This window comes from Panthera leo, chromosome D3 (genome assembly GCF_018350215.1).
Source record: "Panthera leo isolate Ple1 chromosome D3, P.leo_Ple1_pat1.1, whole genome shotgun sequence".
Classification (NCBI taxonomy): domain Eukaryota; kingdom Metazoa; phylum Chordata; class Mammalia; order Carnivora; family Felidae; genus Panthera; species Panthera leo.
In genome coordinates, this window is record NC_056690.1 from 94,056,548 (window position 1) to 94,084,092 (window position 27,545).

Below are 27,545 nucleotides of genomic sequence, written 5' to 3' on the forward strand. Positions count from 1 at the left end.
ATGGCGCTGCGCCCCGAGCCCGCGGGCGGCCGGCGCGTCGTCACCATCAACGTGGGCGGCTGCAGGGTGCGCCTGGCCTGGGCGGCGCTGGCGCGCTGTCCCCTCGCGCGCCTCGAGCGCCTGCGGGCCTGCCGCGGCCGCGACGAGCTGCTGCGCGTGTGCGACGACTACGACGCGGGCCGCGACGAGTTCTTCTTCGACCGCAGCCCGTGCGCCTTCCGCGCCATCGTGGCGCTGCTGCGCGCCGGGAAGCTGCGGCTGCTGCGCGGCCCGTGCGCGCTGGCCTTCCGCGACGAGCTGGCCTACTGGGGCATCGACGAGGCGCGCCTGGAGCGCTGCTGCCTGCGCCGCCTGCGCCGCCGCGAGGAGGAGGCGGCCCAGGCGCGCGCGGGGCCGCCGGGGAGCCCGGGCCGCCGCCTTCGGGACCTGCTGGACGACCCGCGCCCGGGGCCGGCCGGCAAGCTCTTCGCCTGCGTGTCCGTCGCCTTCGTCGCCGCCACGGCCGTCGGCCTGTGCCTGAGCACCATGCCGGACATCCGCGCGGAGGAGGAGCGGGTGAGCGCGGGCGGGGACGACCCGGTGGCGGTGGTGGCGGCGGGGGAGGTTGGGGCCAGCCGGGGTGGGGGAGGGGGCCGGAGGCAGCCGGGCCGAGGGAGAGCCAGCCGAGCCCTGGTCCGTGACACCCCCTCCCCCGCTGGGTGGTTGGCGCCTGCAGGTGCCAGACGCCCCCCTGCTCCGGTTAAGGGCACCCCGAGGGGGCCTTCTCCAGGAGGCCCCCACATCGGACCGGCTGCCGTGCCCTGACTGACTAGACAGTTTCGAGAACCCAGCGAGAGGCCTCTCTCTGGTCAGCAGGCCTTCCCTGAACCTCTCCAACAGTCGGGCCTTCAAAGCCTGGACAACTTGGAGCTAAAACGTTCAGTGTCCTGAAGGTCTAGGGAGTTGTGTGCTCTGATCTCAAGTCCCGTCATCTCGAAGCAAGGGGACGTGACCGCCACATTCTTGCGGGTCACGGGAGCCAGGGACGGGCGTCTGCTGAGGCAGACCCGGGGCCGGTCTGTTGAGGTGCCGGGGCTGTCTCCCAGCAAATGGTAGACTTCCCGCCCCTCTTTGGTCTGTGACCATGTCAGCACCCAGCTCGTGTGGCCAGAAATGTTGCTTCCGGGTTAGGATGTCACCACGCTCACCAGCGTTTGTGCACTGAGTGCACCGTGGAAGGTTCAGGGAACGTTCGGGGAAAGCCTGGAGTGTGCTGTCTGGGGCGAGAGGGATGGAAGGCGAGAGGACACCGCAGTGTTTGCAGCACAGAGCCCAGCGCCGCCTTTCCTCCTGGGGGGTGGGGATGACCCCTCAGCAGTCCCCCTGCCCCGCCCTCCAGGGGCGGCACAGAGGCTCTGACTGAATGAACCCCTTTCTTGGGCAGAGAGCTCACCGTCACAGCTTAGAGCCCTTCAGAGGTCAGGAGGTCGTGCCTGGAACACATCTGGTGGGGTCAGCTCCTTACCGAGAGACACGGTGGAGAGCTGAAACATTAGGCATTAGCCGGCTGGACCGAGAGCAGGGCGACCCTGACCACAGATCGCGTGTAAATGTAACTGTCGGGAAATTGGTTTGGCTCCCGTGGCTGTTTGGGCGTCCGATTCCTGAGCCGTGGCTCCCGGTTGTGCTTAGGTTTTTCTAAATGGCGGTAACGCCATACAGCACATAGGAGGGGAGCCATTTACGTGAGAGTCAGGACACAAGAGAAGTTGGAGGTGCCTCAGTTCGTGACATCATCCCAGGAGTCGAGCTGGCCCTCTCAGAGCATCCACTGGCCTCCGTGTTACCCACTGTTCATAGTCGCCAGCCCCCCTCCCCATTTCCTGAAACGTCACTTCATACCGCCCAGGTCCTGTTTTACCAAATCAGTTATCGGACTGCGGGGTAATAATCCAGTGTCGGTGAGCACGTGGTGACGTATGTCTGTGCGCTCCCCGTTGCCTCGTGAGGGACGCCGATGGAGCATCTGGCCCGCTGCACGTGGCAGGTGCCGAATAAACAGCAGGTGCTGTCACTCGTCACCTTTCTAGGTGTGATGAAATATACACAAAACGTATCAATGTCTTAACCATTTTAAAGTATGCTGCCCGGTCGTCTTAAATGCATTCACATTGTGTGGTTGTCACCACCACCCATATCCAGGACTTTTTGTCCTTTCCAAACCGCAGCTCTGTCCACTTAAACATGAGCTCCCCACCGGGCGCCCTCCCCCAGCTCCTGGAACCCTCCATCTGCCATGTCTCTATGACTGCGACTCCCCTGAGAGCCTCACATAAGCGGAATCCGACGGCATTTATGTTTTGGGGACCGACATCTCACTGAGCGTATTGTCCTTAAGGTTATTCCGTGTCGCAGCAGGTGTCTACGCTTTCTTCCTTTTTAAGGCTGAATAACGTTTCAGCGGTACACGTCTACCACTTCTGCTTATTTGCTCGTCTATCAGTGGACACGTGGGTTGGTTCCACCTTTGGGCCACGGCGCATTATACTGCCGTGGACGTTCACGTAAAAACATCTGCCCGAGTCCTTGCTCTCGGTCATTTTGGGTAGACGCCCAGGAGTACAACCGCTGGATCATACGGTCATTCTACGTGTACTTTTTCGGGGAGCCTCCAGACTGTTTTCTGCCGTGGCTGCACCACCGACTCTTTGCAGGCACAAGGCAGACGGGGTGGAGGGCGGAGAGGAAGAGAGAAACTTGGGAGCCTTTGATTATTTTTTTGTTGGTCTTTTCCAGTAGAATTTAACTTGAAAGTTACAGGGCTAAAATATTCCATGTGTGATCTCTGGGTCTAAACAAGTGGCTAAGAGACTTCTTTCTAAAGTGGAAGCATTGTTCTGAAGCTCCCAGTGAGCCCTCCGAGGCCGGGTGGGCAGGCCCGTGGGCCACCGGCTCTGATGTGCGTGGGCCACAGAACTGCTTCTCCTGAACCACATTCGAGTGGACGATCTGACCACGGGCACCCAGTGTCTTCTGGAAAACCGCGCTGGGGGCGCAGGGCATGACCTGGAGAAGCAGAGGTGAGTGCAAGTGCTCCCCATCAGCTGTCTCCTCTCCGGCAGTGCCAGCATCAGCGGTCGTTTTCACGTGTTGGCCCAGAGAAGCACGGAGGAGAGAAAACATCGTTCCCCGGGATTAAAGGGCTTGCAGAACAGCTGTGTGGTTCCCAGGGCTGGTCCCTAAAATGCCTCTGTGAGTGAGCGAGTGCCCTTGCCGGGGGTCCCAGCCCTCAGGTCCGGGGAAGCCGTCTCCGTCCACGTCTGTCTCGGCCCCACACGGGATCCTCCTGTGGACATCACGGGATCGCTAACTGCCACACAGAAACCCCTTCCCTGCGGCGGGCTGGGGCTCTGCGGCTGGTGGAGTGACCCAGCTGCCGGGGAGGGGCGGGGCTCTGGGGCCCCACGATGGGGTGACTGCCGGGGAGGGGCGGGGCTCTGGGGCCCCACGATGGGGTGACTGCTGGGGAGGGGCGGGGCTCTGCGGCCCGGAGGGGACGGGGGCGGGGGTGGGGGGCGGGCAGCTGGCCGAACCTGTGCCTGTACTTGACGCCCCTGAGCCGTGCACTTAAAAGGCCTGAGGTGGTAAATGTTACGCTTCGCATATTTTACGCATGCACACACATCTGCTCGCCTGTGTGGCCTGTGTGGGTGGGAGACCGTAGCAGAGACCCCGGGTTCTTGGCCAGGGCTCGCCCTTTGCCCCGGTTGTCTGTCCACCCTTCCCCGTGTCCACCCTTGTGCTGGGGGTGCTCGTCAGCTTGGCGTGAGGCTGAGGGCGTAGAGGTGCCTCCCCACACGCTGGGGAAAGCCAAGCACCTGGAGACTGGAGCTGCACGATGGCCGGGGTCACCTGGTGCCACAGCTGCCCTGGCTCAGCAGAGGTCCCGGTCTCCTGCTCTCCGGTCCCTTCTGGAGTCCCTTCACTCACCCTGGGGCACACGATGTTCTGGAACTAGCTGCTGCCATTGGGTGGGTGGGGCCTGGGGCAACACAGAAGCCAGGCTCTTCTGCCCAGAGCCACCGGCCCCACTTCCTAACACACCAAGGACCCGGGCCGGGAAGCGTCCCTCCCCCACTCAGCTCTCCCACAGCAGTGACAGTGAGTTCTGGGGGCCTTCGTGAGCTTAGAGGGACTTCCCCAGCAGGCAGCCCCTCAGGGCTGCTCCCAAAAGGCCGGAGAAGACGCACAGCCCCCTCCCAGCTCATCCCTGCCTCCTGCTCCTTCCCTCTAAGATGAGGAGGGCCAGGGGGGCACAGAACTACTCCCCCAACTCGGTGGCCCGTGACCATCCAGATGCTGGCATAGAAGCACCAGCACCCCGGTGCCCAGAGGACCCCAGGTCAGGCCGAGCAGCAGGCGGGGACTGGGCCAGGCCACAGCGCTGGCCCCGCATGACCCCAGGGCGAGGCGTGCAGCCAGGGGACCCTAGGGCCCCTCCTATGGCTGGAGTCACCCTCGGGGCTTAGCCCAAGCCGCCAAACCCTGCCGTTCCGAGGGCGACAGTGTGCGTGGTCAGGCCCAGGTCAGGCCCAGTTAGCAGGTGCTGCTCACGGAGAGCACCTCGTATCTGACTCTGGTTCCATCGCGGGTCACTGCGTGTGCTCCCTGTGGCCTGAAACAAAGTGCCACAGACTGCCTGGTGGCAACGCCCACGTGGCTCCCCCCAGTCCTGGCCCCCAGCCCGCTGGGCTCAGACCACTGGGGTGGGCCGGGCCAGCCCCCGGGGGCTCCGGGACGGCCCCGGCCTCCCCCTGCAGCTTGCAGGGCAGGTGTGCTCCTGGTCGGTGGCCTCTGCCCCCTTCGTGTTCTCCTTCCTCAGGCCTCCGTCTCGTGAGGACCCTGGATGACATCGGGCCCCTAATCCAGGACTGTGCCCCGGGGACGGTAAACACTGCAGTGAGCTGCTGCTGTCCTCAGGCTGCTTGTGCTGTGTTCACAATCTCCGCTGAGCAGATGGGCGAGAGCTCCTCCTCCGGTAACCAAGCCCCCTCCTGGGAGGGCGTCTGGGCCTGAAAACCACGAAAAGTGGTAGCTGGGCCTGTGGCGTCAGACCTGCACCCTGCGGAGTCTGCAGGGGGGAGGCGAGGGTGAACCTGTACTGAGCGAAGAAGACCTTACCGTCGGGCACGTGTGTCTGTAACAGGAAGTCAGCCGCCTAGAGCGCTGTGGAGCACACCCCAACCCTAAGTCATCCGTGGGCCGGTCGCCATGTGTCACCGACAGCTCTTTGAGGCACGCTTCCTCGTTTCGGGGGCCTCTCCGAGCACACCCCGCCCCTTCCCCACTGCACCCCGCATCCCCCCGGCCAAATAGCAGCCCCCAGGGCCACGGCTGCCGGCTTCTTGGCCCCCACCTGCAGGACCTACCCTGCCGGGCCCCAGAAGGTCTGCAGCTCAGAGCTGGCCCCCCCTCCCATGGCTCCCACCGACAGCGGGGCTCACTCCCCAGCACCTGGTCCACGGGCAGCTGTGGAGTCCCAGGACGGAAGGCTTGGTGGCATCCTGAATTCAAAACTCGTGGCCAGGTCTTGGGGCAATCTGCCCGGTGGTTCCACCTTGTGCGCAGAGACCGACATCGGTAACATAAACATCCGTGGCCAAAGAAAGTTACGCTGAATTCTCTGATCGCCAAAAAATACTCACTAAACCAGAACATGCCCAGTGCATACCCTCTCTTTCCCACGGTTCCCAGAACACACAGCACAGTAGTGAGAATCCAGAGGTGTCCTTTGTGACCACGTGGGAGGGTCTCCACTCGGCAGATGAGTCCACGTTCTGATGCCAGGAGCTCACAGGGAGCGTGGGGTGAGGGGGGGACAGAGCCGGAGTGGTGCTGTCGCCGCTGTTTACAAGGAGACCCCAGGCCCCAGTCTGAGGGCCGTCTCCAAGCTCCCTCTCCCTAGAAGGCTCGGCAAGTCCCCGTGGCATCTGTGGTCTGCACCTGCAGGGTGGAGGCTCTCCTGTCTCCCTCGTCCCCTCTGCTGTGGTGCCCGCACACCCACTTGGGGGCGCCCGTGAGCACGCGCTTGAATTACTGTGTGGACCCTCCATCAGGAGTGAGCAAGGTCACCGAGGCCCAGCTCACTCCAGTGGCCGGGAGAGGCCAAGGCCGTGCTGAGTGTGGGCTGTGGCCAGACTTGGCAGGGAGACCTCGGTTCTGGCGACTCCGTGCTCGGAGCGGAGGCCTCAGAACTGTTTGGAGGACGGGCCACGGGAAGTTTAATTCCGGCAAATGGCTCCTGGGTTCCTTTTGTGCGGCGGCAGCTGGGGTGTTGCTGGGAGACGGTGCTGAGCGCCCACCCCGCGGCTGGCCGTGGGCATGGGCCACGCACAGCAGACTGTCGGAGAACAGGGTGTCTTCGGGGAAGGCGCTCGGGGAGGCGGTGCGTGTCAAAGCCGTCACTCGCTCTGAGGTGGTGCTGGTCTTGGGCTAAGTCAGGTTTTGCCCTTAAAGCCCACGTGATCAAAACAAGACCCGCGTATTAGTTACAGATTTCATGACTGTGACTGCAGCCTGAATTCACCGGGAACATTTTGGCAACAGCATCGAAAAGCTGGTGGCCAAGCTCCCACTGCATGTGGCCGTGACACACACACGGGGCTTTGCCAGGTGCTCTGAGTAAGAGCCTCGCTGTTTGTGAGCTTTGTTAGGGTTTTCCAGAGAAACAGAATCAGAGCCAACGAAAGGGGACCTGTCTCTCCTCCTCCTTTCATCCTGTTGGACAGAAATGTCTGTCCTGTCCCCGGCCGACTGTTGCATTTTGGGAGCACACACCTGGTCCAGTTCACAGTTCACAGCCGGGGGGGCGGGGGGGGGGGCACTTTGCCCTGATGGATCACATCTGGAGTATCGCCTGCCTTAGACAAGGGTCAGCTAGGCTTTGGCCTTGGACTTTGGAGCTGATGTTGCAAAGACGTGAGACTGTGGGGCTGTTGGATAGAACGAATGAGTCTTGGGGCGCCTGGGTGGCTCCGTCGGTTAAGCAACTGACTTCGGCTCGGGTCATGATCTCACGGTTCGTGGGTTCGAGCCCCGTGTCGGGCTCTGTGCTGACAGCTCCGAGCGTGGAGCCTGTTTGGATTCTGTGTCTCCCTCTCTCTCTGCCCCTCCCCCACTCACACTCTCTCTCTCCCTCAAAACTAAATAAATGTTAAAAATATATTAAAAAAAAAAAAGAATGGAGGAGTCTTGCCTGTGGGAAGGACAGGAACTGCGGTTGTCTCGCCAAACTCACATACTGAAACCCAATCCCAAGGGGATGGTTTTAGGGGGTCAGGCCTTGAGAGGCGATTAGGTCACGGGGGCGATTAAGCCCCCATTAGTGTCCTTAAAAAAGAGGCCCAGAGCCCCCCTCCCCTCTCCTGCCACAAGAGGACACAGTGAGAAGACACCGTCTACAAACCAGGAGGCAGACCCTCACTGAATCTGCAGGCGCCCTGATCTTGGACATCCAGCCTCCAGAACCCTGAGGAACAAATGTCTGCTACCCGGCCCCCGCCCTGTGGTTGTTACGCTGCTAACGGACAAAGCCAGTAGGCGGAGGAACCCCGGGCTCTGAGCACAGCGCAGGGACCGGGCTTTCCTCTCGAGCTCTCACCAGAGTTTTCTGTCCAGCACGAGAGAGCTATGCTGGCCGGGGCCGCTGCCAGAGGGCCAGACGACGGGCGTCTCCCTTCCGTATCCAGGGGCGGTGAGTGGGGTCCACGGGCAGCTGTGAGTGCTCAGCGTGCAATGCCCCCCTCGTCCAGAGAGGCTCCGGCCCCCCCAGCAGGGGACAGGTGGCTTCCACAAGGAAATGTAGCCGCACAGGGAGCGGCCTGTGTCCTACGTGCCATTGGTGCACACACGTGGAGGGGCTGGGATCGCTGTCCTGACCGGGCGGCCACAGGCCCAGGTGACACTCAGCTTGCTCTTTGCTGACGGGAGGAAGGAAAGACAGACGGGTCAGCAGCCTGTGCCACCACAGCCGGGCCCGTCAGACCGTCGCGGGATTCCCCACGGCTGAGGGATACGGACGGTGGAGAACAGCATAGGGAGTGCCTGCCCCTGGTGGCCAAGGAAGCCACAGGACCACTGCCAGGAGAGGAGGCTTCCAGGACCCCCCAGAAACAGAGGATGAGTTTGGTTGGTTTATTTTCCCGTTTGCAAAGATCTGATCCGATGATCCGCGAACTCCAGTGGCAAATTTTGTGCAGCGAACCACGCCTGTTCTGGGGGACAGACATGCCTGGTGTGGGCCCTGGTTCACCTTCCTCTCGATAAAATTAGGTGATCGTTCCTCCGGGGCTGCTGTCTTGGGCACCAGCGGCCCCACCAGCCTGCCCACAACTCCGGTCCAAGGCCGCAGGCCATCGTCCGCGCCGCTTTGGAGAGACCATTGCCTGCTTTCGCAGGAGACCCTTTGGCGAGAGCCTCACAGGCTGGAAACAGCCAGGAGTGCCTGGAGATAAATGTGAGGACTTTGCTCCGCCTCTGACACATCTGGCAGGAAAAATGCGGGATTTGTGCTTCAGTCTGGAAAAAAGACTCAGGGCACCTGGGTGGCTCAGTCCGTTGAGCGTCTGACTTCGGCTCAGGTCATGTGTCACCATTTGTGAGTCTGAGCCCCGCGTCGGGCTCTGCTGACAGCTCAGAGCCTGGAGCAGCTTCGGATTCTGTGTCTCCCTCTCTCTCTGCTCCTCCCCCACTCACGCTCGGCCTCTCTCAAAAATAAATACACATTAAAAAAAAAAAAGCCTTGCACTCGAATGCCTAGAATAGAGGCTTCAAGATTCTTGTTGTTGTTGTTGTTGTTGTTGTTGAGAGCATGAGCAGGGGAGGGGCAGAAGGGAGAGGAGAGAGAATCTCAAGCGGGCTCTCTCTCCTGAGTGGAGCCGGATGCAGGGTTTGGCCCCACGACGGTGAGATCATGACTTGGGTGGAAATCAGGAGTTGGGCACTTAATCGACTGAGCCACCCAGGCGCCCCTCTTTTTTTTCAAAACCATTTTTAGAGCAGTTTCAGGTTCAGAGAAAAATTGAGAGGAAGGCACAGAGATTTCCGCTAGACCCCTGCCCTGACACGCACAGCCTCCAACATCACCAGCATCCCCCCAGAGTGGTGCATTTGTCCCTGTTGATGAAGCGACACCGATGCGTCATTATCAACCAAAGTCCGCGGTGGACATTAGGGGTCACTCTTGGTGTATATTCTGCGGGTTGGGACCAAAGTAGAAGGTCACGTGTTCACGGTTATGGCATCACGCAGAGCGGTCTCACTGCCCTACAAACTGTGTTCGGCGTGTTTGTCCCTCCCCCCCACCGCCCCCCACAGCCACTGGTCTTCCTGTCTCCACAGTTCTGTCTTTCCCAGAGTGTCCTATACTTGGAGTCACACAGGATGTCGCCTTTCAGACTGGCTTTTTCCACTCAGCAATAGGCATTTAAGGGTCTCCCGTGGCTTCTCGTGGCTTGTTAACGTGTCTTCTTTTATTGCTGATAGTATTCCATTGTCTGGATGGACCACAATTTATCCATCATCTACTGAAGGATATCGGGGTTGCTTCCAAGTTTTGGCAGTTAGGAATAGACAGATTATGAATAAAGCTGCTGTGTTTATTGTGTGCAGGCTTTTGCACAGATACAGGTTTTCAATTCATCTGGATAGCTGATGAGTGCGATTGTGCGATCGAACCTAAGAGAACACTCAGCTTTACAAAAACCAGCAAACTGTCCTCCAAAGCGGCCGCACCATTTTGCATTCCCACTACGCTGGATAACAGTTTCTGGTGTTGCGCGTCCTCTCCAGGATTCGGTGTCGGTATTTTGGATTTTGGTCATTCTGACAGGTGCGTGTGGCATCTGGTCGTCGTTTTAATCTGCATTTCCCTGATGACGTCGACGTGAAACGTGCTTTCCTGCGCTTACTTGCCATCCGCGTATCGTCTGTGAGAACGTGGTCAAGCTCCTGGAGGCAGGTCTGAGCACGTGGTGGGGCCACCCCGTGGCGGGAGCCTCGCACACTTGCCCACGCTGAGCGTCCAGCCGTCTGGCGATCACAGTTTGGGTTCTCCTGCCCGGCGCTGGCTCCCGCGGCGGTTTGGAGCGTCTGCCTCCGCCTGTCTGCTGTCTCTCCGGTCTTGGGGCCACATTCTCCCTTCTCCCGGATTCCAAACGAGCCACCGCTCTTTCCATCTGTTCAGCTTTTAATTGGTAGGATGAAGCCCTTTGGTGCAGAACTGGAGACAAGCTCCCAGGCTCTTTTTGCCAGAACCTGTCCAAGGCTCTCCTTCCCTGTCACCGTCAGAGGCAACACTGGGTGCCTGCTCAATTCTCAGGCTCTACACACAGAGCAGGGCCCTTCCCACTTCCTGCCCGACAGCTGCAAGACCTTGCAACACCGCTGCCTCCTTCCAGAGCCGCGGCCACCTCATCTTGTAGATGCAGACACTTCAGAGCTAGTGAGATTAAACTGAATAATTCATGTAAATTACTTTGGATGGTGCTTTGCACACAGAATTGAATATGTGGCCACTCTCTTTGCCTTTCCGCGAACGAGGGTACTAAACTGTGTGCAGGATATGGCAGTGGTGGGGGGCGGGGGGGGGGTGCAGTGCCCAGGAGAGCCTTCTTCTCCCAGAGCTGGTTTCTGTAAATGGTCTGTGGAGCAGCAGAGAAAGCCAACCCAAAGACATCAGCAAACCAGACGCCCGATCTTGCATGGAGATCAGCAGGTGCTTTGTCACGCCTAGGATGTGACCCAGATATGGCCAGCGCTCTCACCTCTGCCTCCCCTCCGGGTGCTCAGTGGGGTTCAGAGCACCTGGCCGGGTCCGCACCCTCCCTCCTGGCCCCTTCGGGAGCCCCGGGACTGCCTGCAGCCCGGGTTCGAGCAGGACTCCCACCGGCCGGCAGACAAGACCCCCTCCCCCACTGCCCACAGCCCAAGAGGGAGAAGGTGGGCTTTACTGTTACTGCACAGTGAAGGAGTCTTTCTGTCCCTTCTTTCCCTGCTGCTGCCGGCGGCTATGAGAATATTAAATGCTTATCGGAAATAAGTGGAAATAGAAAGATCTCTCCAAGTGTGTATAATCTCATTGCCTCCCAGCGTTTCCCTCATAGGATTGAACTATTTTGACTTAGAAGCTGCATTTTTAAGGGACCTAAATTCATCAGGCATCACCACCCAGGAGAACAGACCTGAGAATTCAGATGATTTTAGGCTCCACCTAAGCCTGAAATATTAAGTATGACATCAGGGTTGGGGTTTTTAAAAATTTTTTTAATGTTTATTTATTTTTGGGAGAGAGAGGGGATGGGCAGGGGAGGGGCAGAGAGAGAAGGAGAGAGAAAATCCCAAGCAGGACTCAAACTCACAAACCTTGAGATCATGACCTAAGCCGCAACCAAGAGTCAGACACAAACGACTGAGCCACCCAGGCGCCCCACGAAGGGATATTTTTAATAATAATACATTATTCTAATTCGGCAAAACGGCTATTCCCAAATGAGGAGCTTCTGCTGTTTGTTTTACCAAAAATACTAATTTATCAACACATGTAGTTTGCTAAAGGTTTGGAGTTGGGACACCGGCAGGAAACACATTTGTGAAACTTGTAAACTGGGGGCTCTTGGGCCCTCCGGGGGGAGCAGTCGGGGTCCCGTGCTGCCCGGGCTCTGTCGGAGCTGCGTTTCCAGGCGGGGCTCACAGGGGTGGATGTTTTCTGAGTTGGCCCGGAAATGTCCATCTCGAGACAGAGCCGGGCTCCTCCCCGAGAGCGGTTTTGTGGGCTCAGGGTGCCGCGGAGCTGGGGGAACACAGCCGCCGAGCCCGGGGTCCTGTCCCGGGACAGGTGCGTCGGGTGCCTCCCGCCTGCCTCCTGCGCTGTCGCTGCAGCCCTAGGGGTCCCCGGGCGGCCTGTCCCTCTGCCCGCCCCCCACCCCTGCCACCAGCCTGGGGAATTTGCAGCTCCTCACAAGTGCCTTCCTGGCTAAGCATACCACTTGCTGCCTATAGAAAGGTCCAGAGCCTCACGCACCTTCCTGCCCTGCCTCTCAGAGCCTCTTTATGCCGTCGCAAAGCAGCACGCAGTCCGCCGACAGTGCAGCGTGGAACAGTCGTGTCGTTCTGTACCTCTTGAGTATCCCTCCTCACCGCTTTTGGTTCTAGTTCTTTGCGGACGTGAGGCCACGTTGGGATGCATGTTCTCGCTCACAGACCTTGCACCGTCTGCTGGCTGTTTCCTGGGTATTCTCATCCGTCACGCTGCAGGCCCCACTTCTGCCCCAAAGGGCCCCGTGCGGTCACGTGAGCACCTCACGGGTCGTGTCCCCGAACGCTGGGCCGTGTCCCCGGAACAGTTCGCCTGCGTCTTAAAGAAAGCCGGCTCCCGGTGGGACGCGCACTCGACCAGCCGGAGGCCAACGCCCTGCCGCGTGTTTCCTTAGCACTCACACTTTGAGGGTTTCTTGTCTTCTGCTTCGCTGGCTTGTGGCTTTGCTTCTCGCTCTGTGTGCGCAGCGGCTGTTTTCCCAGTGGCCCCGCATCCGCCGCTGGGGTCGGGGAGGATGGCCTCCAGCCTCCGCCACCTTCAGGGTCCCCGGGGGCCTCACGCTGCCTGTGGCGTCCTCCCCTGCTGGCCCTCGTGGGCCCCTCTGTCCTCTGCTCCACGCCCGAGGTGGCCTCTCTGTGGGGCTCCTGCGGCCGTCCCCTCCAAGGCCACCTCTGTATAAGCCTTCCCGCGCTGCCCCCATCATCCTCTGCACCTGTTTTACTGACGGTAGGCGCTGGGGCCCTCCTGAAATGTGTCTGGCTGTGCCTCCCTCACGCCCAGGAGCCCCCAGTGAAGAGACGCACGGCGGGTCCTCACGGGAAAGACGTGAGTGACGGCTGTGAGGTGAGGGCGCCGCTGCCCTGGCCCAGGAGACACCCTGGGAACCCTGTGCCCCCAGCGGACGAAACCACGTGGCCTCGGCACGGGCGGGCACAGACACAGCCTCAGAATGCGCTCGGAGGTCCCAGCGCCCCAAGGGCACCCGAGGTCACACCTGCAGGGGGAGGCTGCCGGACGGGGCAGAGCCGCATCTGAGGGCGGGGCACGCACTTGGGGCGAGGCCCCGGCTCTGAGTGCCCACCTCCCGCTGCCCGTCGTCCGGTGCGGCTTTGCAAGCTCCCCGTGGTCGCCTGGCTCGCCAGAACCTTGCCTCTGACCCGAGTGCTCCTCCCGGCACCAGGCTGAGGGGTGGCGATCCCGTGCACACACCGCATCTGGTCAGCAGGTGACAGAAGACAGACCACAGACGCGTTCATTTCTAATAAGCGATTAGCACAGTTGGCATAAGCAAGTTCTTTGCTTAGGAAGTATAAAACATGAATGGTAAAGTAAGCGTAAGTGTTCCTTTCACGCATGAAATTCTAAGTGACAAAGAAGACGGATCTAGATCTGTGAACACACTGCCATCGGCCGTGACGTCCAGGAGCTGCGGGAGACGAGGACACGAGCGCGAGCATCAGCGGACCCGTGGCAGACACCTGTGTCGAGCCCCATTTCGCACACACCCCGTTCGCCCCTTCAGGCCGCACAGCTGAGAGACCGCATCACCAGGTGGAAGGCTTTTGTCCGTGTTCTGTACTGAGAGCTAATTTGCTGCGTTATTTGCACATCAAATGAAACCCAAGGGGACTAGCTGAGAAGTTGTTATAAGTAAATGAATTTGTCAACGTAGCTGGCTTCCAAATAAACATGTGAACGTCAGCCGCTTTTCAATATATTATCAGTAATAGAAAATTTAATGCAAAAACTATCCTGGTCACTAATAAAAAACACACGAAATGCCCAGGAACAATCTTAGCGAGAAAGGTTGGATATTTATAACAGAAAAAACAGTAACTCTACTGTGTGACACAAAATGGCTGAATGAGGAGAGGCAGGCACATCACGTTCTCGAATGAGAAAATCACTCCCCCGGGGCGCCTGGGTGGCTCGGTGGGCTAAGGGCTGAGTCTTGGTTTCCGCTCAGGTGGTGGTCTCACGGTTCATGAGTTCAAGCCCTGAGTCAGGCTCTCTGCTGTCAGCGCAGGGCCTGCTTTGGATCCTCTGTCCCCCTCCTCTGCCCCTCCCCTGCTGGTTCTCTCTCTAGCTCTCTCAAAATTAACAAATAAACTTTAAAAGTTATTAAAACAAGAATTGAAATCAATAAATAATTAAAAATAGTCTAGTTTCTTTCAAAAAAAACAGAGAAGCCCATTTCCTACCGGCAGAGACGCAAGGAGGTCATCGGCCGCACCCAGCGTTTGCGAGCTCCGCGCGACCCTCGCGTCCGGTGGGAGGGACTCCCACAAGGGAAGGCCACCGGAGACACCTAAGTGTGCTCGCCACCGAACCCACGCAGTGCGCCTGGGTCACTGGTGCTGCGTGTCTGGGAAGCTAAGGCCCCACACGAAGGACGGTGGCTGCGAATTATGCGCTGAACGAACGACACTCCTCGGTACACGTGTGTTCGAGGCTGTGGCACCGCACAGTGTCCGTCCCTGCTCAGGGCACCAAACCGTGGGCCCTTCCTCGTTTGTGTAGAGACCCTTCGTGGCATTTAGTCCAGGACGCTGCTCACAGGAGAAACCAACAGACGCCAGACCGGGGCCCCTTGGAAGACCAGGCCAGTTCCAAGTAGGGGCGGGCAGAGTATGGAACACTTTACAGTGAAGCTGGAACCATTTCTTTTCGAAAGACGGCACGAAACTAGTCAACGGAGCGACAGCAGGAACGTGAATTGACACCCTGCCTCAGTGGAGATAATTTGAAATGAATACATTCATTATCTCTATGTAAATGTTCGCTATTTTTAAACAATCTGTTCTCTGAAGTAGATTTAATATTCTCCCACTTTTCTAGTTGCACTACAAGAACCTTTTTCCATAGATAATCGGAGAGAATAAATCCCAATTCAGTTCAAAGTCAAATTATTATAAATTCACAGTGAAATGAGTTAATAAATATTTTCTTTTAGGCACTTATGGGAGGCTGAAGATAAAATCTGCACACAGAGTCATTCATGAATGAGTAGATAAGTCAATAAGGGTATGTCCTTTTTATAGGGTGTGTCCTTCACGGTGTCCGGCGTGGGGACGGAGGTGGACTCTTGACCCAGCCCTGCAGCTGAGGTCACCAGCTTTCCTGGACTGCTTTGCCGCCTACACCGGGCCCATGAACAGCGAGATGGGCATCGGTGTCCAGAAAATACACAGGCGGCAAAGGCACGTGACCATTTAAGAGTTTAATTACACGCCAGGTAAACACAGGGAAAGTCTGCAGGCCTCGGGGTCTCTGCTGAGACCCTCACTGCGTTCAGACCCCTCACGCCGGGGTGGTGGGCCTTCGGGCCGGGAGCCCCGACGTGCCCCTGCTGTGTGGCTTACAGAGAGAAACCCGCCCCCCTGGCCTCCGCCCCACGCCCTTATTCTCCGGTTGAACCCACGCGAGTTACGGCACAGAGTGTGGTGGAGCCCGCAGAGCTCGCTGCTCGGTGCTCTGAAACGAGAACAGGGCAGGGATGGACGGCTGTGCGGCGTGGCCTCGCCCGAACTCCGTGTGCCGAGGGCCCCACAGCCTCTGTTTGCCTCGTGGAGAGAGGGAGAGGACCGGGCTGCAGGTGCAGGGTGAAGGTCGCGGTGGCCTTGGACCGCGAGCGGCCGGGGCCTCTGCCTCCCGTCTGGGCTCCGTTTGGAACGCACTGACAAGGTTTATGTGCTTTTCCGAGTAAATGTTAAACTTCTGGAGCTACATGGAAAGCTCGGACATAACGGGGAGCACCTTCAAAATCCTGCATGGGATTAAGTTCTACCCGTCGTGCGACATCAGACTGTCATAGCAATCCAGGCCGGGGGTAGAACGAAGGCTTCCCAGATGTGCAGAGGCTCAAAAAGTTACCCCCCACGACCGTTTCTCATGAAAAGTGAAGGCTACACCTCAACAGAGTAATGGGATAAACCAAACAGTGGGGGTGGGGGGCACAGCGTTTAAGCAGCTCCCATCGGCGGCGGAGAAACTCCAGACACAGCGTTCAGCAAGAGGGCCGGGGTCCCCGCAGGGCAGGCGGGGCTCGGAGAGCAAACAGAACCCGTTAACAACTTGATGTGTTTGGGCATTTGGAAAAAATACACCGTGCTTCAGAATAGCAAGCTAAGCAATTTTAGAATGAGGCCATACAACTTTAAGAAAAGGAAAACACTTTATGAGGGAAAAAGCCGTAATCGTACACCACTACCTGGGGCCAGCAGTGAACAAGATTTACATTATCTTAATAATTACCGATTTTACCCCAGAATGTGACAAAACTATTTTTGAAGGAAAAGGGTCATGGGTGTGGCGGGGGTGGTGAGGTGGGGGAGGTAAGGGAACCAGATCCTGAACACAAAGTCAGCACAAATGCATGAAGTTAGTATGCCTGTAAGGAGCCAGATACACATATTATGAAATAAAAATACGGAAATAACTGTCAGAAAAACCGAGTAAAATAGAAAATTATTGCCTCCGGGAGATAAGAGTTGGGGTGAGAGTACTCTTTTTTTCCAATAAGCCTTTTAGTATTTACCGAGTTTTTTTTTTTAATTATACACATGTGTTCGTTTTGTAAAACAATTAAAATTAAAAACATGTTCAATCACCAAAACTCACTCAAGAAGAAGTGGATAGGGGCACCTGGGTGGCTCAGTCAGTTGAGCATCTGACTTGGGCTCAGGTCGTGATCTCACGGTTCGTGGGTTCAAGCCCCGCGTCGGACAGCTCGGAGATGAGCCTGCTTCGGATCCTGTGTCTTCCTCTCTCTCTGCCCCTCCCTCGCTCGTGCTCTCTCTCTGTCTCTCAAAAATGAATACATGTAAAAAAAAATTTTTTTTAATTCAATTCACAGTTTAAAATCTTTGAAAAAGAAGACTCCAGTCTTAGTGGTTTCACTGGTGAATTCTACCCAAAAATGTAAGGAAATTGAAATAATATCTGTTCTGCACACTATCTTCCAGAAAATAGAAGAAGACAGAGTACTTCCCAACTCACTCTGTGAGACCAGTATTATCCTGGTGCCAAACCAAAGATGTTGCAAGAAAAGAGAAAATACAGACCAACACCTCATGAACATAGATGCAAAACTCCTCAACAAATATTAGCAAATCAACTGCAACGTATAAAAAGGATACCACATCATGACCAAGATGAGTTTTCCCAGGAAAGCAATCCGGGTTCAACATTTGAAAATCAATCAGTATAATTTATAATATTAACGCACTGAAGAAGAAAAGTCACGTGATCATCTCAATAGATGTAGAAAGAGCATTTGAAAAAATTCAATATCCATTAACGGTTAAAACAAAAACTTTCAACAATATAGAAATGGAAGGAATTTCCTTCACGTGATCGAGAACACCTGCAGCCGATGACATACGCAGTAATGAAAGATGGAACCCTCCCCCCCCGAGATCGGGAACAAAGCCTGGCAGTCTTGCGCTAGAAGTCCTAGCCAGTGCAATGAAGCAAGAAAAAGAAATAATAGGTAAATGATTGGAAAGAAAGAAAACTGTAGATTTTTAAATGCATGAAAAAGCTTGAAGAACAAGGACGTGAGCACGCTCACCTGCCAGCCAGCAGCCCACTCTGGGTCTTCACCCAGGAGCAGTGACTCATGCACCCATCCGTAGATCTGTACAGGAAGGTGCGTACGGCTGATTTGAAACAGCCCCAAACCGGAAGCCACACAACGCACACCAGCAGATGTGACAAACGTACGTGCGTATGTGTGCTAGTCAGAGACCAAGAACAAACCACTGATTCCCAAACAACATGACTGAGTCTCCGATTACACTAAGTGGGAAAAGCCAGATGCAAAGATCTGGCATCATTCCATTTCTGGGACGTTCTGGAAGGGGCAAAGGGCGTCAGTGATTGCCACGTTGGGGTGGGGACGGTCTGGCTACAAAGAGGTGGCACAGAGATGGCGGGGGCCACGGTGGTGCTCGCGGGCCTCGACGCATGTCCGGAAGGAGCACACATCCTCCCACGTAAATCCGTGGGCACGTGTCCGCTGTTTCCTGAGAACCCATTTCCCAGACCAGGATTTCCAGGCCAAATGTACACACACTTTGAAGGCTTTTAAAATATAATTGTGAGAATTTGTACAAATTTATTCTCTGCCCAGTGACCGGGGATCTACCTGGAACCACCCAGGGCCTCCAGACCCTTGGCCTGGCGGAGAGAGTTCAATCTGTGTAGCTACTTAGGGGAACAATTCAGCAATTGCTGACAAACGTGAAAGTGTCCCACCTGACAAAGCAGGAAAGCCCTAGACAAGCTCTAGCAGGTGCACACGAGAATATTCCCAGTTGCGTTTGCCTGTGTTGGGTTTTGTTGTTGTTGTTGTTGTGCGTTTTGTCCCGGTGATGGCGAGTGATAACATCTGCCTAAGGTTTAAACACATGTTCCCAGTCTGATGTTCGGCTTAGTAGTGCCTGGACATACAGGGACACGGAAGGAGCAGAACGTGCTAGCTGAGCCGGCTCCCTTGTAGGCAGCTGACCTTTGATTCTTGAGCCACAAGTCATTGAAGGATGCCAGTTCCTATCCTAGAAAGAAAACAAAAGAAAAATAGGACGGACTCACGGCCCAAGGGCTCAGGTGCCAGCTGGGGTGACTTTGTTCCCTGCCACGTGCTAACTTTGAAGGTTGATACCCAGACCTGGGCGGCCACTGGGGAAGGGCACACAGTGTCTTGTGGCCTTTCACCGAGAAGGGAAGTTTGCCAGTGAGGAGCCCAGTGAGGGTGTCCAAGCCCGTCTCCGGAGGAGGGGTCGGGATGACCGTGGGGGCTCCCGGCAGGAGGGCTCTGCGTCCCGGAGCTCAGAGAGTTAGGGCCCTTCTGTTACCTTCAGCCCCTGCTGGGAGCAGGCCTGTGTGCTGACTCAGCTGTGGCTCCCAACCTGCTGTCCCCGAGGATGACCCTGCACTGGGGCTCTTTCTTTCCCCCAACCACGGGCCTATCCCCACGTCATGGACCCTTTCCACAGGCTTTAGAGACCCTTGGGCCTCGCCTTCCCCAGCACCACCACCCCCACCTAATGCCCCCCAGGCTTCCTGGCGGTGGGTCCAGTGCTGGGGCTGTGACCTCTGGCCCCGGCCTCATGTCGTCTGGGCCTTGAGGCCAGGTCTCCTCTGCCTTTGCTCTCCTGGTCCTCAGTCCCTCCCCCACAGCCTGGATGCCACCTGCTCCCTGTCGCTGCCTGGGGCCAGTCCTGGCAGCGGAGGCCCGCACCAGCCTTGACCCTCCTGAGTGCAGCATAACCCACAGCTCCTGGCCGTTCCTGCAGGGGTGTCCACTCCACGCTGCTCCAGCCGCCCTGTTACCACCCCCGTCTGGGCTGGGACCGTCCCCCCAACCCTAACGTCTCCATCTCCGGACCCCAGCCCTCCTTCCATTAACGTCTCCATCTCTGGACCCCAGCCCTCCTGCCATTTCCTCTCGTCTCACGCTGCTTCACGGCTTGGCTCTCACCTCCCTGACCATGTCCCTGCCTCCATCCACAGGAGCTGAGGCCTGGCCCCACGTGGCCCAGACATCCCCTGCTTTTTCCACCTGTCTCCCAGGGCCTCCACACGCCTGCAGGGGCCCCTCCTTCCCGACACACCCCAGCTTAACGCTTGTACCCCTGATGAGAAGCCCCTGCACCTGTCACTGTCCCTCTTGGCGTCCACCGGCCCCACAGCACCGGCCGGCATGTGTCGGCAAAGGGACCTCACTGAGGCTTCGTCCTCCGCTGCGGCTGCCGTGGGGCCGGGGCCCCAGCGCGGCAGCCGTGTGGCCAGAGCAAGAGAGCTCTGATTCCTGGGATCCCCTTATTATCACTTTATATTCCTGCGGGGCTGGGAGGTGAAGCACATATGGGTTCCGGAGCCGCTTTACCTGTGCCCGGGGGGGCGGGGAGGGGGTTTGCGCATATGTGGGGCTCCCTGGCACCTCCTGGCACATGGGAGGCGATGTGTCCCACATGCGCATGTGGAGGGGGTGTGGGGGGGAAGCGGACCCCACACTCCCCGGGGGTCTGCAAGACCGGTGCTGCCCAGACCCATCTCAGGGTTTGGGGTCCACTTTCTGTCCATCCACAAGTGTCTGTACCAGAGTCCCTGCGTCGTCTCCAAGACCCCAGGGCCACAGCCCCCTCCTCTTGCCCCCGACAGTGAGCAGACGGTCAGAAGCCGTCGGCTGGACACCCCATCCAGTTCCCGAAGGCCAGTTCCCGAGTGGGAGCAGGGAGTGACCACAACAAAGAGACAGATGGTGTTTTGCAGCCTAGAGCCAAGCAGGCAGAGGTCAAAAGGCATCGGCCCAGGTCCGGCAGAGAGAGGCATCCGGGGACCCCAGCCCCACCGGGGCAGGCGGGGACAGCCTGCATGCCTGTGCCGCTCAGCAGGGCTGGTGCGCAGACAAACGTGTTATATCCGTTCGGGTGCGGTTTGTGACCTGGGCACAGCTCCACACGCCCATGAAAACAGAAGCAGAGGCCGGACAAGGGCAGATAATGAGAGGGAGCCCTTCAAAACTCGGTGAGCCACGCCGAACGTGGGTTTATTTCTGACCCGATTTTGTCCAAACAGGCCAGATGTGTCAAATTATGATAAATCAGGGTCTGTTTTCTGGGTTAAAGTTCCAGAAATAGCAACTTCCAATTAACCTCCACGGCTGGTCCTTAAGCACAGGGCAGCCGGGGGCAGGGCTCTGGTGGGCTCTGACAAGCTGTGTCATCTCGAACCCACCCACCGGGGTCGGGCTGGCTTCAGGCGAGCATACTGGGGTCACTGTGCATGCGCGGGGTTGGGAGACAGCCTTCCCCGGCCACCCCCCGAGAGGCCCAGGGTCTCTACATCTGCTCCTTCTGAGCATGGAGGTCACGCCCCGGACGGGGACTCACACAGCTGCACTCGGCCGGCCGGGGTGGCGGGGGCTGGGCCACAGTCGGCCCAGACGGATGAGGGGCCTCATGGGGGTGCGGGTGGGGCTGGGGCCCCAGGACACCGAGCGTCCCTGTGCCGTGGTGCTCAGACTCCTGCCTTCACCTTCCAGACCTGGCTCTGGGCCGGACTTCAGCCACCCTCCTCCGCCCCGTCCCGGGTCCTTCCACAAGCTGGGACTTTTCTAACCACACTGGCTCCCGTGGGCCCCGGCCGGCCGTCTTTTTACTGAAAACTTGTCAGTCGGGTTCCCCCTTGGATCCAGTTTTCCCACTCCTGAGGCCCCAGGCTCTCTGACCAGCCCGGGTGCTGAGGTGTTGCCCTGGGGAAGTCCTGTGACCTCCCTGAGCCTGACCTAGCTTGAGCTTGATTCCACACCAGGGGTGTGACAGCGGGACCCCATCCTGGGGAGGGTATATTCCCCAGGCTCGCCTGCCCCCTGGGGTTCAGGACTCAGAGCCCTTCCACCATCGCCCAGCGCAACCAGCCTTGACTTGTCTGCCATCGGGATAAATAAGCATCACAAAGAGCTGGGACAAAACTCCCACCGAACCTGGGGGCAGGGTGGCTCTGGGAGCAGGGGTCCCAGCTGGCACGGAGCAGCGCTGGAGAGGCCTGACCGAGCCCGTGGGATAACAGCGGCCACGGTCGGCTGCTGGTGATGCCAAATTCTGCACACCTGGGACAGGAGTCCTGCAGAAAATAAATGGGAGCTGGCCCTGGTCCTAAGGAACTTTCCGGAAGGATGAACGGCAGACGCCCTCGCTGTGTCCGTGCCCCCAGTCGCTGTGGACTGTCCTCCCACCAGGCCTTGCCCCTCGAGTGCCCTCCTGCCAGGACCTGTGCCTCGCCAGCCGCCACCGGGTGAGCATGAGTAGAGCCAGCCTGCAACACCGTCTGCGGGGGGAGAGCAGCTGGCACCCCTCCCCGGGAGCCCAGCGGCTGATATCCCCACCTCACTGGTGTTCTCCAGGGACCCGGGATCTGCAGGGCTGAGGTTGACAGATGGGAGCAGGTGGAGAGGCCAGGGCACCCCCAGAGCATGGCTGGGGCAGCAGCCCTGGGGCGCTCCACATACAGCAGCCCCCGATCCCAGCTCTGCTCTCTCCATGCGACTGAGGGACACAGGCACAGGGGCTGACGCGACGCCACAGACTGGACACGCTCAGGCCCCCAAGCTGTGCTGCAGACCTGTCCACAAAGAAGCCGGGCCCCTCCAGTCAGGCCGCAGCCCCCGCGTGTCTTTAAATCAAGGGCAGCAGAGACGCCACAGGAGTTTCTGGGACAGGCGCAGCACCGTTGGCAGCTGCAGTGAGCTGGCTGTCCACTCCCGAGCCAGGATGGGCCAGGTGACCCCTGGGAAGCCTCTGGACTGGCCGAGACACCACCGGCCCCGGGAGGAAAAAGCCTCTTGGAAAGATGGGCCGTCGAGGATCCCCAACCGGTGGCCCGCACACCCCGGGAGAGGGTCCGAAAACCCCTTTGTCTGGGCTGAGGCGCCACGGCCTCTGTTCGGGACAGACCTGCCAAGGTGTAAGTTCAGGGGACTTACACCTAAGCTGTGCACCTGCAGTCAGGCATGTGGAAGTCAGAAGCAGCAAGCGTGTGGCCATTATTTCCAGTCGCCAAACAGAGACGATGAGTAATGAGGCGGCTGAGGCATCGGGCTCTGACAGCTCGTTAATGGAAGGGCTGAGCTCTGCTGGGTGCACACACACCGCCTGAGGCAGTGAGCCTCTGGCTGGGAGTACAGATGGGAGACAGGTTTGCGGGAGCCCGGTTTGCCTCGGGTTCCTTGAACACCCACGACGAATCGGCGCCTGGCCCTGGACATACGAGACAGGACTCGGGGAGAAGCCCTGTGGGTTCCTACTCACCGCTGGCCTTCAGAGTGCCGAGCTCAACGCTACGGTAAATGTTTGCAGTGCGTAAAAACTGATCGCAAGCCACCACCTGCCCCCATTTGAAGCAGCAGCAGCTGTCTGTGGGTGACAGAAACTCGCCAGGACTGGCCCCCCGGAGAGGGCTCAGGAGCTGGGCAAGTGTCAAGTGTGAGGGACGTGAGCCAGTGGGGGACAGCGCAAGGCCCCCGGTCCCTCTCTCCTCCAGCATGGGGTGGGTCCACGAGAGCACGCGGGCATCGGCTGAGTCTGGCGTGTTCTCTCCAGCCCCCGGGGAGGGGGTTCACTCCAGGTGGGGGTTCAGGGTCAGAGGTGAGACGGGGCCAGACCAGGGCCCGCCAGCAGCTGGGGGCTTGCAAAGGTCCGCACGTTCTGCCTTCCGCTGCATCAGCAGATGTCCGGGAAGGCCCCGGCACTGGGACCCCCCCCGCCACACTCAGGTTTGCCTAGAGACTAAGTGTTCTTTCAAAACAGCTTTACCGATCTATAATTCACATGCCATACAATTCAGCCGTTTAGAGTGAGCGGTTCAGTGGTCTTTAGTACATTCACAGCGCTGTGCGCCCATCACCACAATCTAATTTTTGAACGTGTCTATCACCCCAAGGGAGACCGGTGCCTCTAGCACTCAGCCCCCTTCGCCCCCTCCCCCCCCAGCCCTGCGCAGCCACTAATCTGTCTTCACGCGTTCCGTGTCCTGGGCTCCGGCGGGAGCAGCATCGGACAGCAGGCCCTCCGTGGCTGGCATCCTTCGGGTCACATCTGTGAAGATCTGCCCGTGTTGCACACGAAGTACCCGTCCCTTTTGATGGCCCAGTGGTACCCACTGTATGGATTCAGCAAGTTGTGTTTACCCGTCAGTCCGCCGGTGGACATTCGGGTTGGCTCGTGCGGCACCCCCTGGCGAACACCGGTGCGCGCTTTTGTGCGCACGTGTGCTCACCTCTCTTGGGCGCACGCCCAGGAGTGGAATCGCTGGGGCATGTGGGAATGCCACGTTTAGCTGCGTGAGGAGTGCCAGACTCTCTTCCAAAGTGGCCGGACTGTGTCATGCCGCGCCAGCTGTGCGTGAGAGCCCCATTTCCTCCACGCCCCCCAACACTCGCTGGGCTCATTCCAGCCGTCCCGGGGGGAGGGAAACGGTATCTCTTGGTGGTTTCAATTTGCATTTCCCTCACGATTAATGATGTTGAGCATCTTTTCACGGGCTTCTTGGCTGTTCGTGTATCTTTCTCAAAATGTCTATTCCTTTGCCCATCTCTTAATCGGGGCTTTTAATTGTTGAGTTGTAGGAATGCTTTATATATTCTAGACACAACTCCCTCATCAGATGTATTGCTTGCAAATATCTTCTCCCGCCCTCTGGGTCCTTTGCTTTCAGATGGTGTCTGGAATAGTTGCTCCAGCCGCTGCAACAAAGGACCACAGACCGTGTGGCTGAAACGATGGAAACCTATTTTCTCACAGGTCTGGAGGCTGGAAGTCTGAGGTCAAGGTGTCGGCAGGGCCGGGTTCTCCTGAAGCCTCTCTCTGTGGCCTGTAGACACTCTCTTTCCCATGACCTCCGTGTGAGACTGTGCCCTGATCTCCTCTTTTTATAGACACGTCAGTCATGTTGCATTAGGGCCACCCTCGTGACCTCATGGAACTTGAGTCACCTCCTTAATCAAGACTCTATGTCCAGGGGCACCTGGGGGGCTCAGTCGGTTGAGCGTCCGACTTTGGCTCAGGTCATGGTCTCGTGAGTTCGAGCCCCGTATGGGTCTCACTGCTGTCAGTGCAAATCCTGTTTCCGATCCTCTGTCGCCCTCTCTGCCCCTCCCCCACTCACGCATGCTTTCTCTCTCTCTCTCCTCTCTCTGTCTCTCTTTCTCAAAAATAGGTAAAACATTAAAAAAAAAAAAAAAAAAAAAGATCCTGTGTCCCAATACAGTCCCCTTTCTAGGTGCTCTGGGTCAGGGCTTGAACATACGGATTTTGAAGAGAAACAATTCAGGCTGTACAGTGTCCTTTGAAGCCAGAAGTCTTAAATCTTGATTAAATGCATCTATTTTGTCTTGCTTGCTCATGTGTTTGGCGTCATCTCTAAGAATGTTTTGCCAAATCCAAGGTCATGAAGATGCTAGGATCTTCAGCCTAAAGAGCTTCCTTCTGAATTTTTGCAGGGCAGCTGCGCTAGAAGCAGATTCTTTCAGTTTTTGCTTCTCTGGGAAAGTCTGTATTTCACCCTCACCCTCGAATGACGGCTTTGCTTGGGTACAGGATCCTCGATGGCCACCTTTCCCGAGCACTTTGAACACGTTTCCCCACGGCATTCTGGCCTGCGCTGCTTCTGCTGAGATGTTAGCCTGATCCGGGTCACTTTGCGAGGACACGCCGCTTCTGCCTGCCCGGGGTTGGGGTAGGGGGTGGGGCGGCTCTGCATTTCGCCTGCTTGCGATCCGTGGAGCTCCCGGGATGTGCAGGTCACTGTGTTTCCATAGATTTGGTGACTTTTCAGCCCTTATTTATTTCTAAAAGCGTGTGTCTCCTCCTCCCCCTCCCCGCTCCTTCCGCACTGGCGTTTTACAAACTCGCCCCACACTTTTCACACTCTCCGCGGTCCCCCTTCTCTCTTCTCGCATAATCTTCTAGTTCACCAGTTCGTTCTTCTGACGGTTCACATCTTACTGCGGAGCTCCTCCCGTGATATTTACTTGTACTTTTCAACTCCAAAATCTCCATGTGGTTGTTTTAAAACGTTTCTCCTTGTTGATATTCTCCATTCGAGGCAATGGATTTGTCATCGCACCTTTCACCTCTTCCATCTGCCTCTGGTTCCGTGAACACATCGGTGACGCTCCTTTGAAAAATCCGACATTGGGGCCTCTCAAACGCAGTTTCTGTTGCCTGATTTTTTTCTGCTGTGTGGATCATACTTTACTGTGTCTTTGCCTGACATGACTTTTTCATTGGAAACTGGGCGTTTTACGTAGTACACTGTAGCAGCCCTGGGTAATACACCCCCCCCCCCCTTTTTTTCAGGGCTACTGTTATTTGCCCATTTGTTTAGTGATTGGCCGGATTGTTTTGGTGGAGTATATCCTTGCCCTCCCCACGCACCCAGACACACCCAGAGCTGAGCCCCTGACGCTGCCCCTCCGGAGGCACAGTCTGGGGGCGCCCACGGTCTGAATGTCCTCCCATTTTCCTTCACTACCACCCGCACGGTTCCGGAGAACCCCTCCAAAGTGGAACTTCTCCCTGCCGTGTTACAAATGAAGCCTGTGCAAGAAATGAGCTGCTTTGGGAGCCGGCTTCTGCCCCCAGGCAAAACCTCCGCGCAGGGGCTGGGGAGTTGGGAATGGGGCTTTGGTGACTCCCGTCCTCTCAGCTGAGGGCGGGGCGCGGAGCGACCCCGCAAGCCCAGGGACAGGGCGCCCCTCTCCTCAAGCGCACTCCCCCAGGGGGAGCCCCGCGGCGCTGGGCAGTGGGGTGTCCTCCCTGAGCCCGGGGTGGGGGTGGGGAGGGGCTCCTCCTCTCTGCTTTTTAAGCGAAACTTCCTCCATTTTCTTGAAGAGATGTTCCATTTGCAGTTTGCCCCGGGGCCCGTTTGCAGAGGCTTCAGTGACGTTTCCCTGCGGCGCCGGGGGCCGTGGGCAGAGCTCCTCGCCCCGCCCCCGATCTGGAAGCCAGCCTCCTCCGGCGGGATCAGACCGTCCGGCACAGGAACCGCCCCCCCCCCCGCCCCCGCCCCCATCGGCGGCGCTCCGGCGAGGGTCGGGGTCCCGCCGGGAAGGGCGGCCCGGGCGTGACCCCCCGCCCCCTCTCCTCCGCAGGGCGAGTGCTCCCCCAAGTGCCGCAGCCTGTTCGTGCTGGAGACGGTGTGCGTGGCCTGGTTCTCCTTCGAGTTCCTGCTGCGCTCGCTGCGCGCCGAGAGCAAGTGCGCCTTCCTGCGGACGCCGCTCAACATCATCGACATCCTGGCCATCCTGCCCTTCTACGTGTCGCTGCTCGCGGGGCTGGCGGCGGGCGGCGCGGGCGCGGGCGCGGGCGCGGGCGGCGCGGCGCTGCTGGAGCGCGCGGGGCTGGCGCTGCGCCTGCTGCGGGCGCTGCGCGTGCTCTACGTCATGCGTCTGGCGCGCCACTCGCTCGGGCTGCGCTCGCTCGGCCTCACGGTGCGCCGCTGCGCGCGCGAGTTCGGGCTGCTGCTGCTGTTCCTGTGCGTGGCCCTGGCCCTGTTCGCGCCGCTCGTGCACCTGGCCGAGCGCGAGCTGGGCGCGCGCCGCGACTTCTCCAGCGTGCCGGCCAGCTACTGGTGGGCCGTCATCTCCATGACCACCGTGGGCTACGGCGACATGGTGCCCCGCAGCCTGCCCGGCCAGGTGGTGGCGCTCAGCAGCATCCTCAGCGGCATCCTGCTCATGGCCTTCCCGGCCACGTCCATCTTCCACACCTTCTCGCGCTCCTACTCGGAGCTCAAGGAGCAGCAGCGGCGCGCCGTGGGCCCCGAGCGGGCCCCGCGCGACGACAGCACGCGCTCGGACAGCACGCGCTCGGCCCCCGCCACCGAGGACGGCGCGCAGGGGCCCGGGGGCGGCCACGGCTGCCGCCCGGGCCCGGGGGCCGCTCCCGAAGAGCCTCTGCAGAAGTAG

The 27,545-nt window shown here is 58.4% G+C and overlaps 1 protein-coding gene across 1 annotated transcript; it reads left to right on the forward strand.

The window, feature by feature from the left end:
- On the forward strand, positions 1-27,545 carry KCNG2 (potassium voltage-gated channel modifier subfamily G member 2). The gene is made up of 2 exons (XM_042911054.1): positions 1-555; positions 26,730-27,545. The coding sequence occupies exons 1-2, from the start codon at positions 1-3 to the stop codon at positions 27,543-27,545; spliced, it is 1,371 nt and encodes a 456-aa protein (XP_042766988.1).

Excerpts from the sequence above, each read along its gene's own strand:
- KCNG2 (XM_042911054.1), top strand. The coding sequence starts at position 1 with ATGGCGCTGCGCCCCGAGCCCGCGGGCGGCCGGCGCGTCGTCACCATC. Across the intron at positions 556-26,729 it reads TCCGCGCGGAGGAGGAGCGG|GGCGAGTGCTCCCCCAAGTG; the intron begins GTGAGCGCGGGC and ends TCTCCTCCGCAG.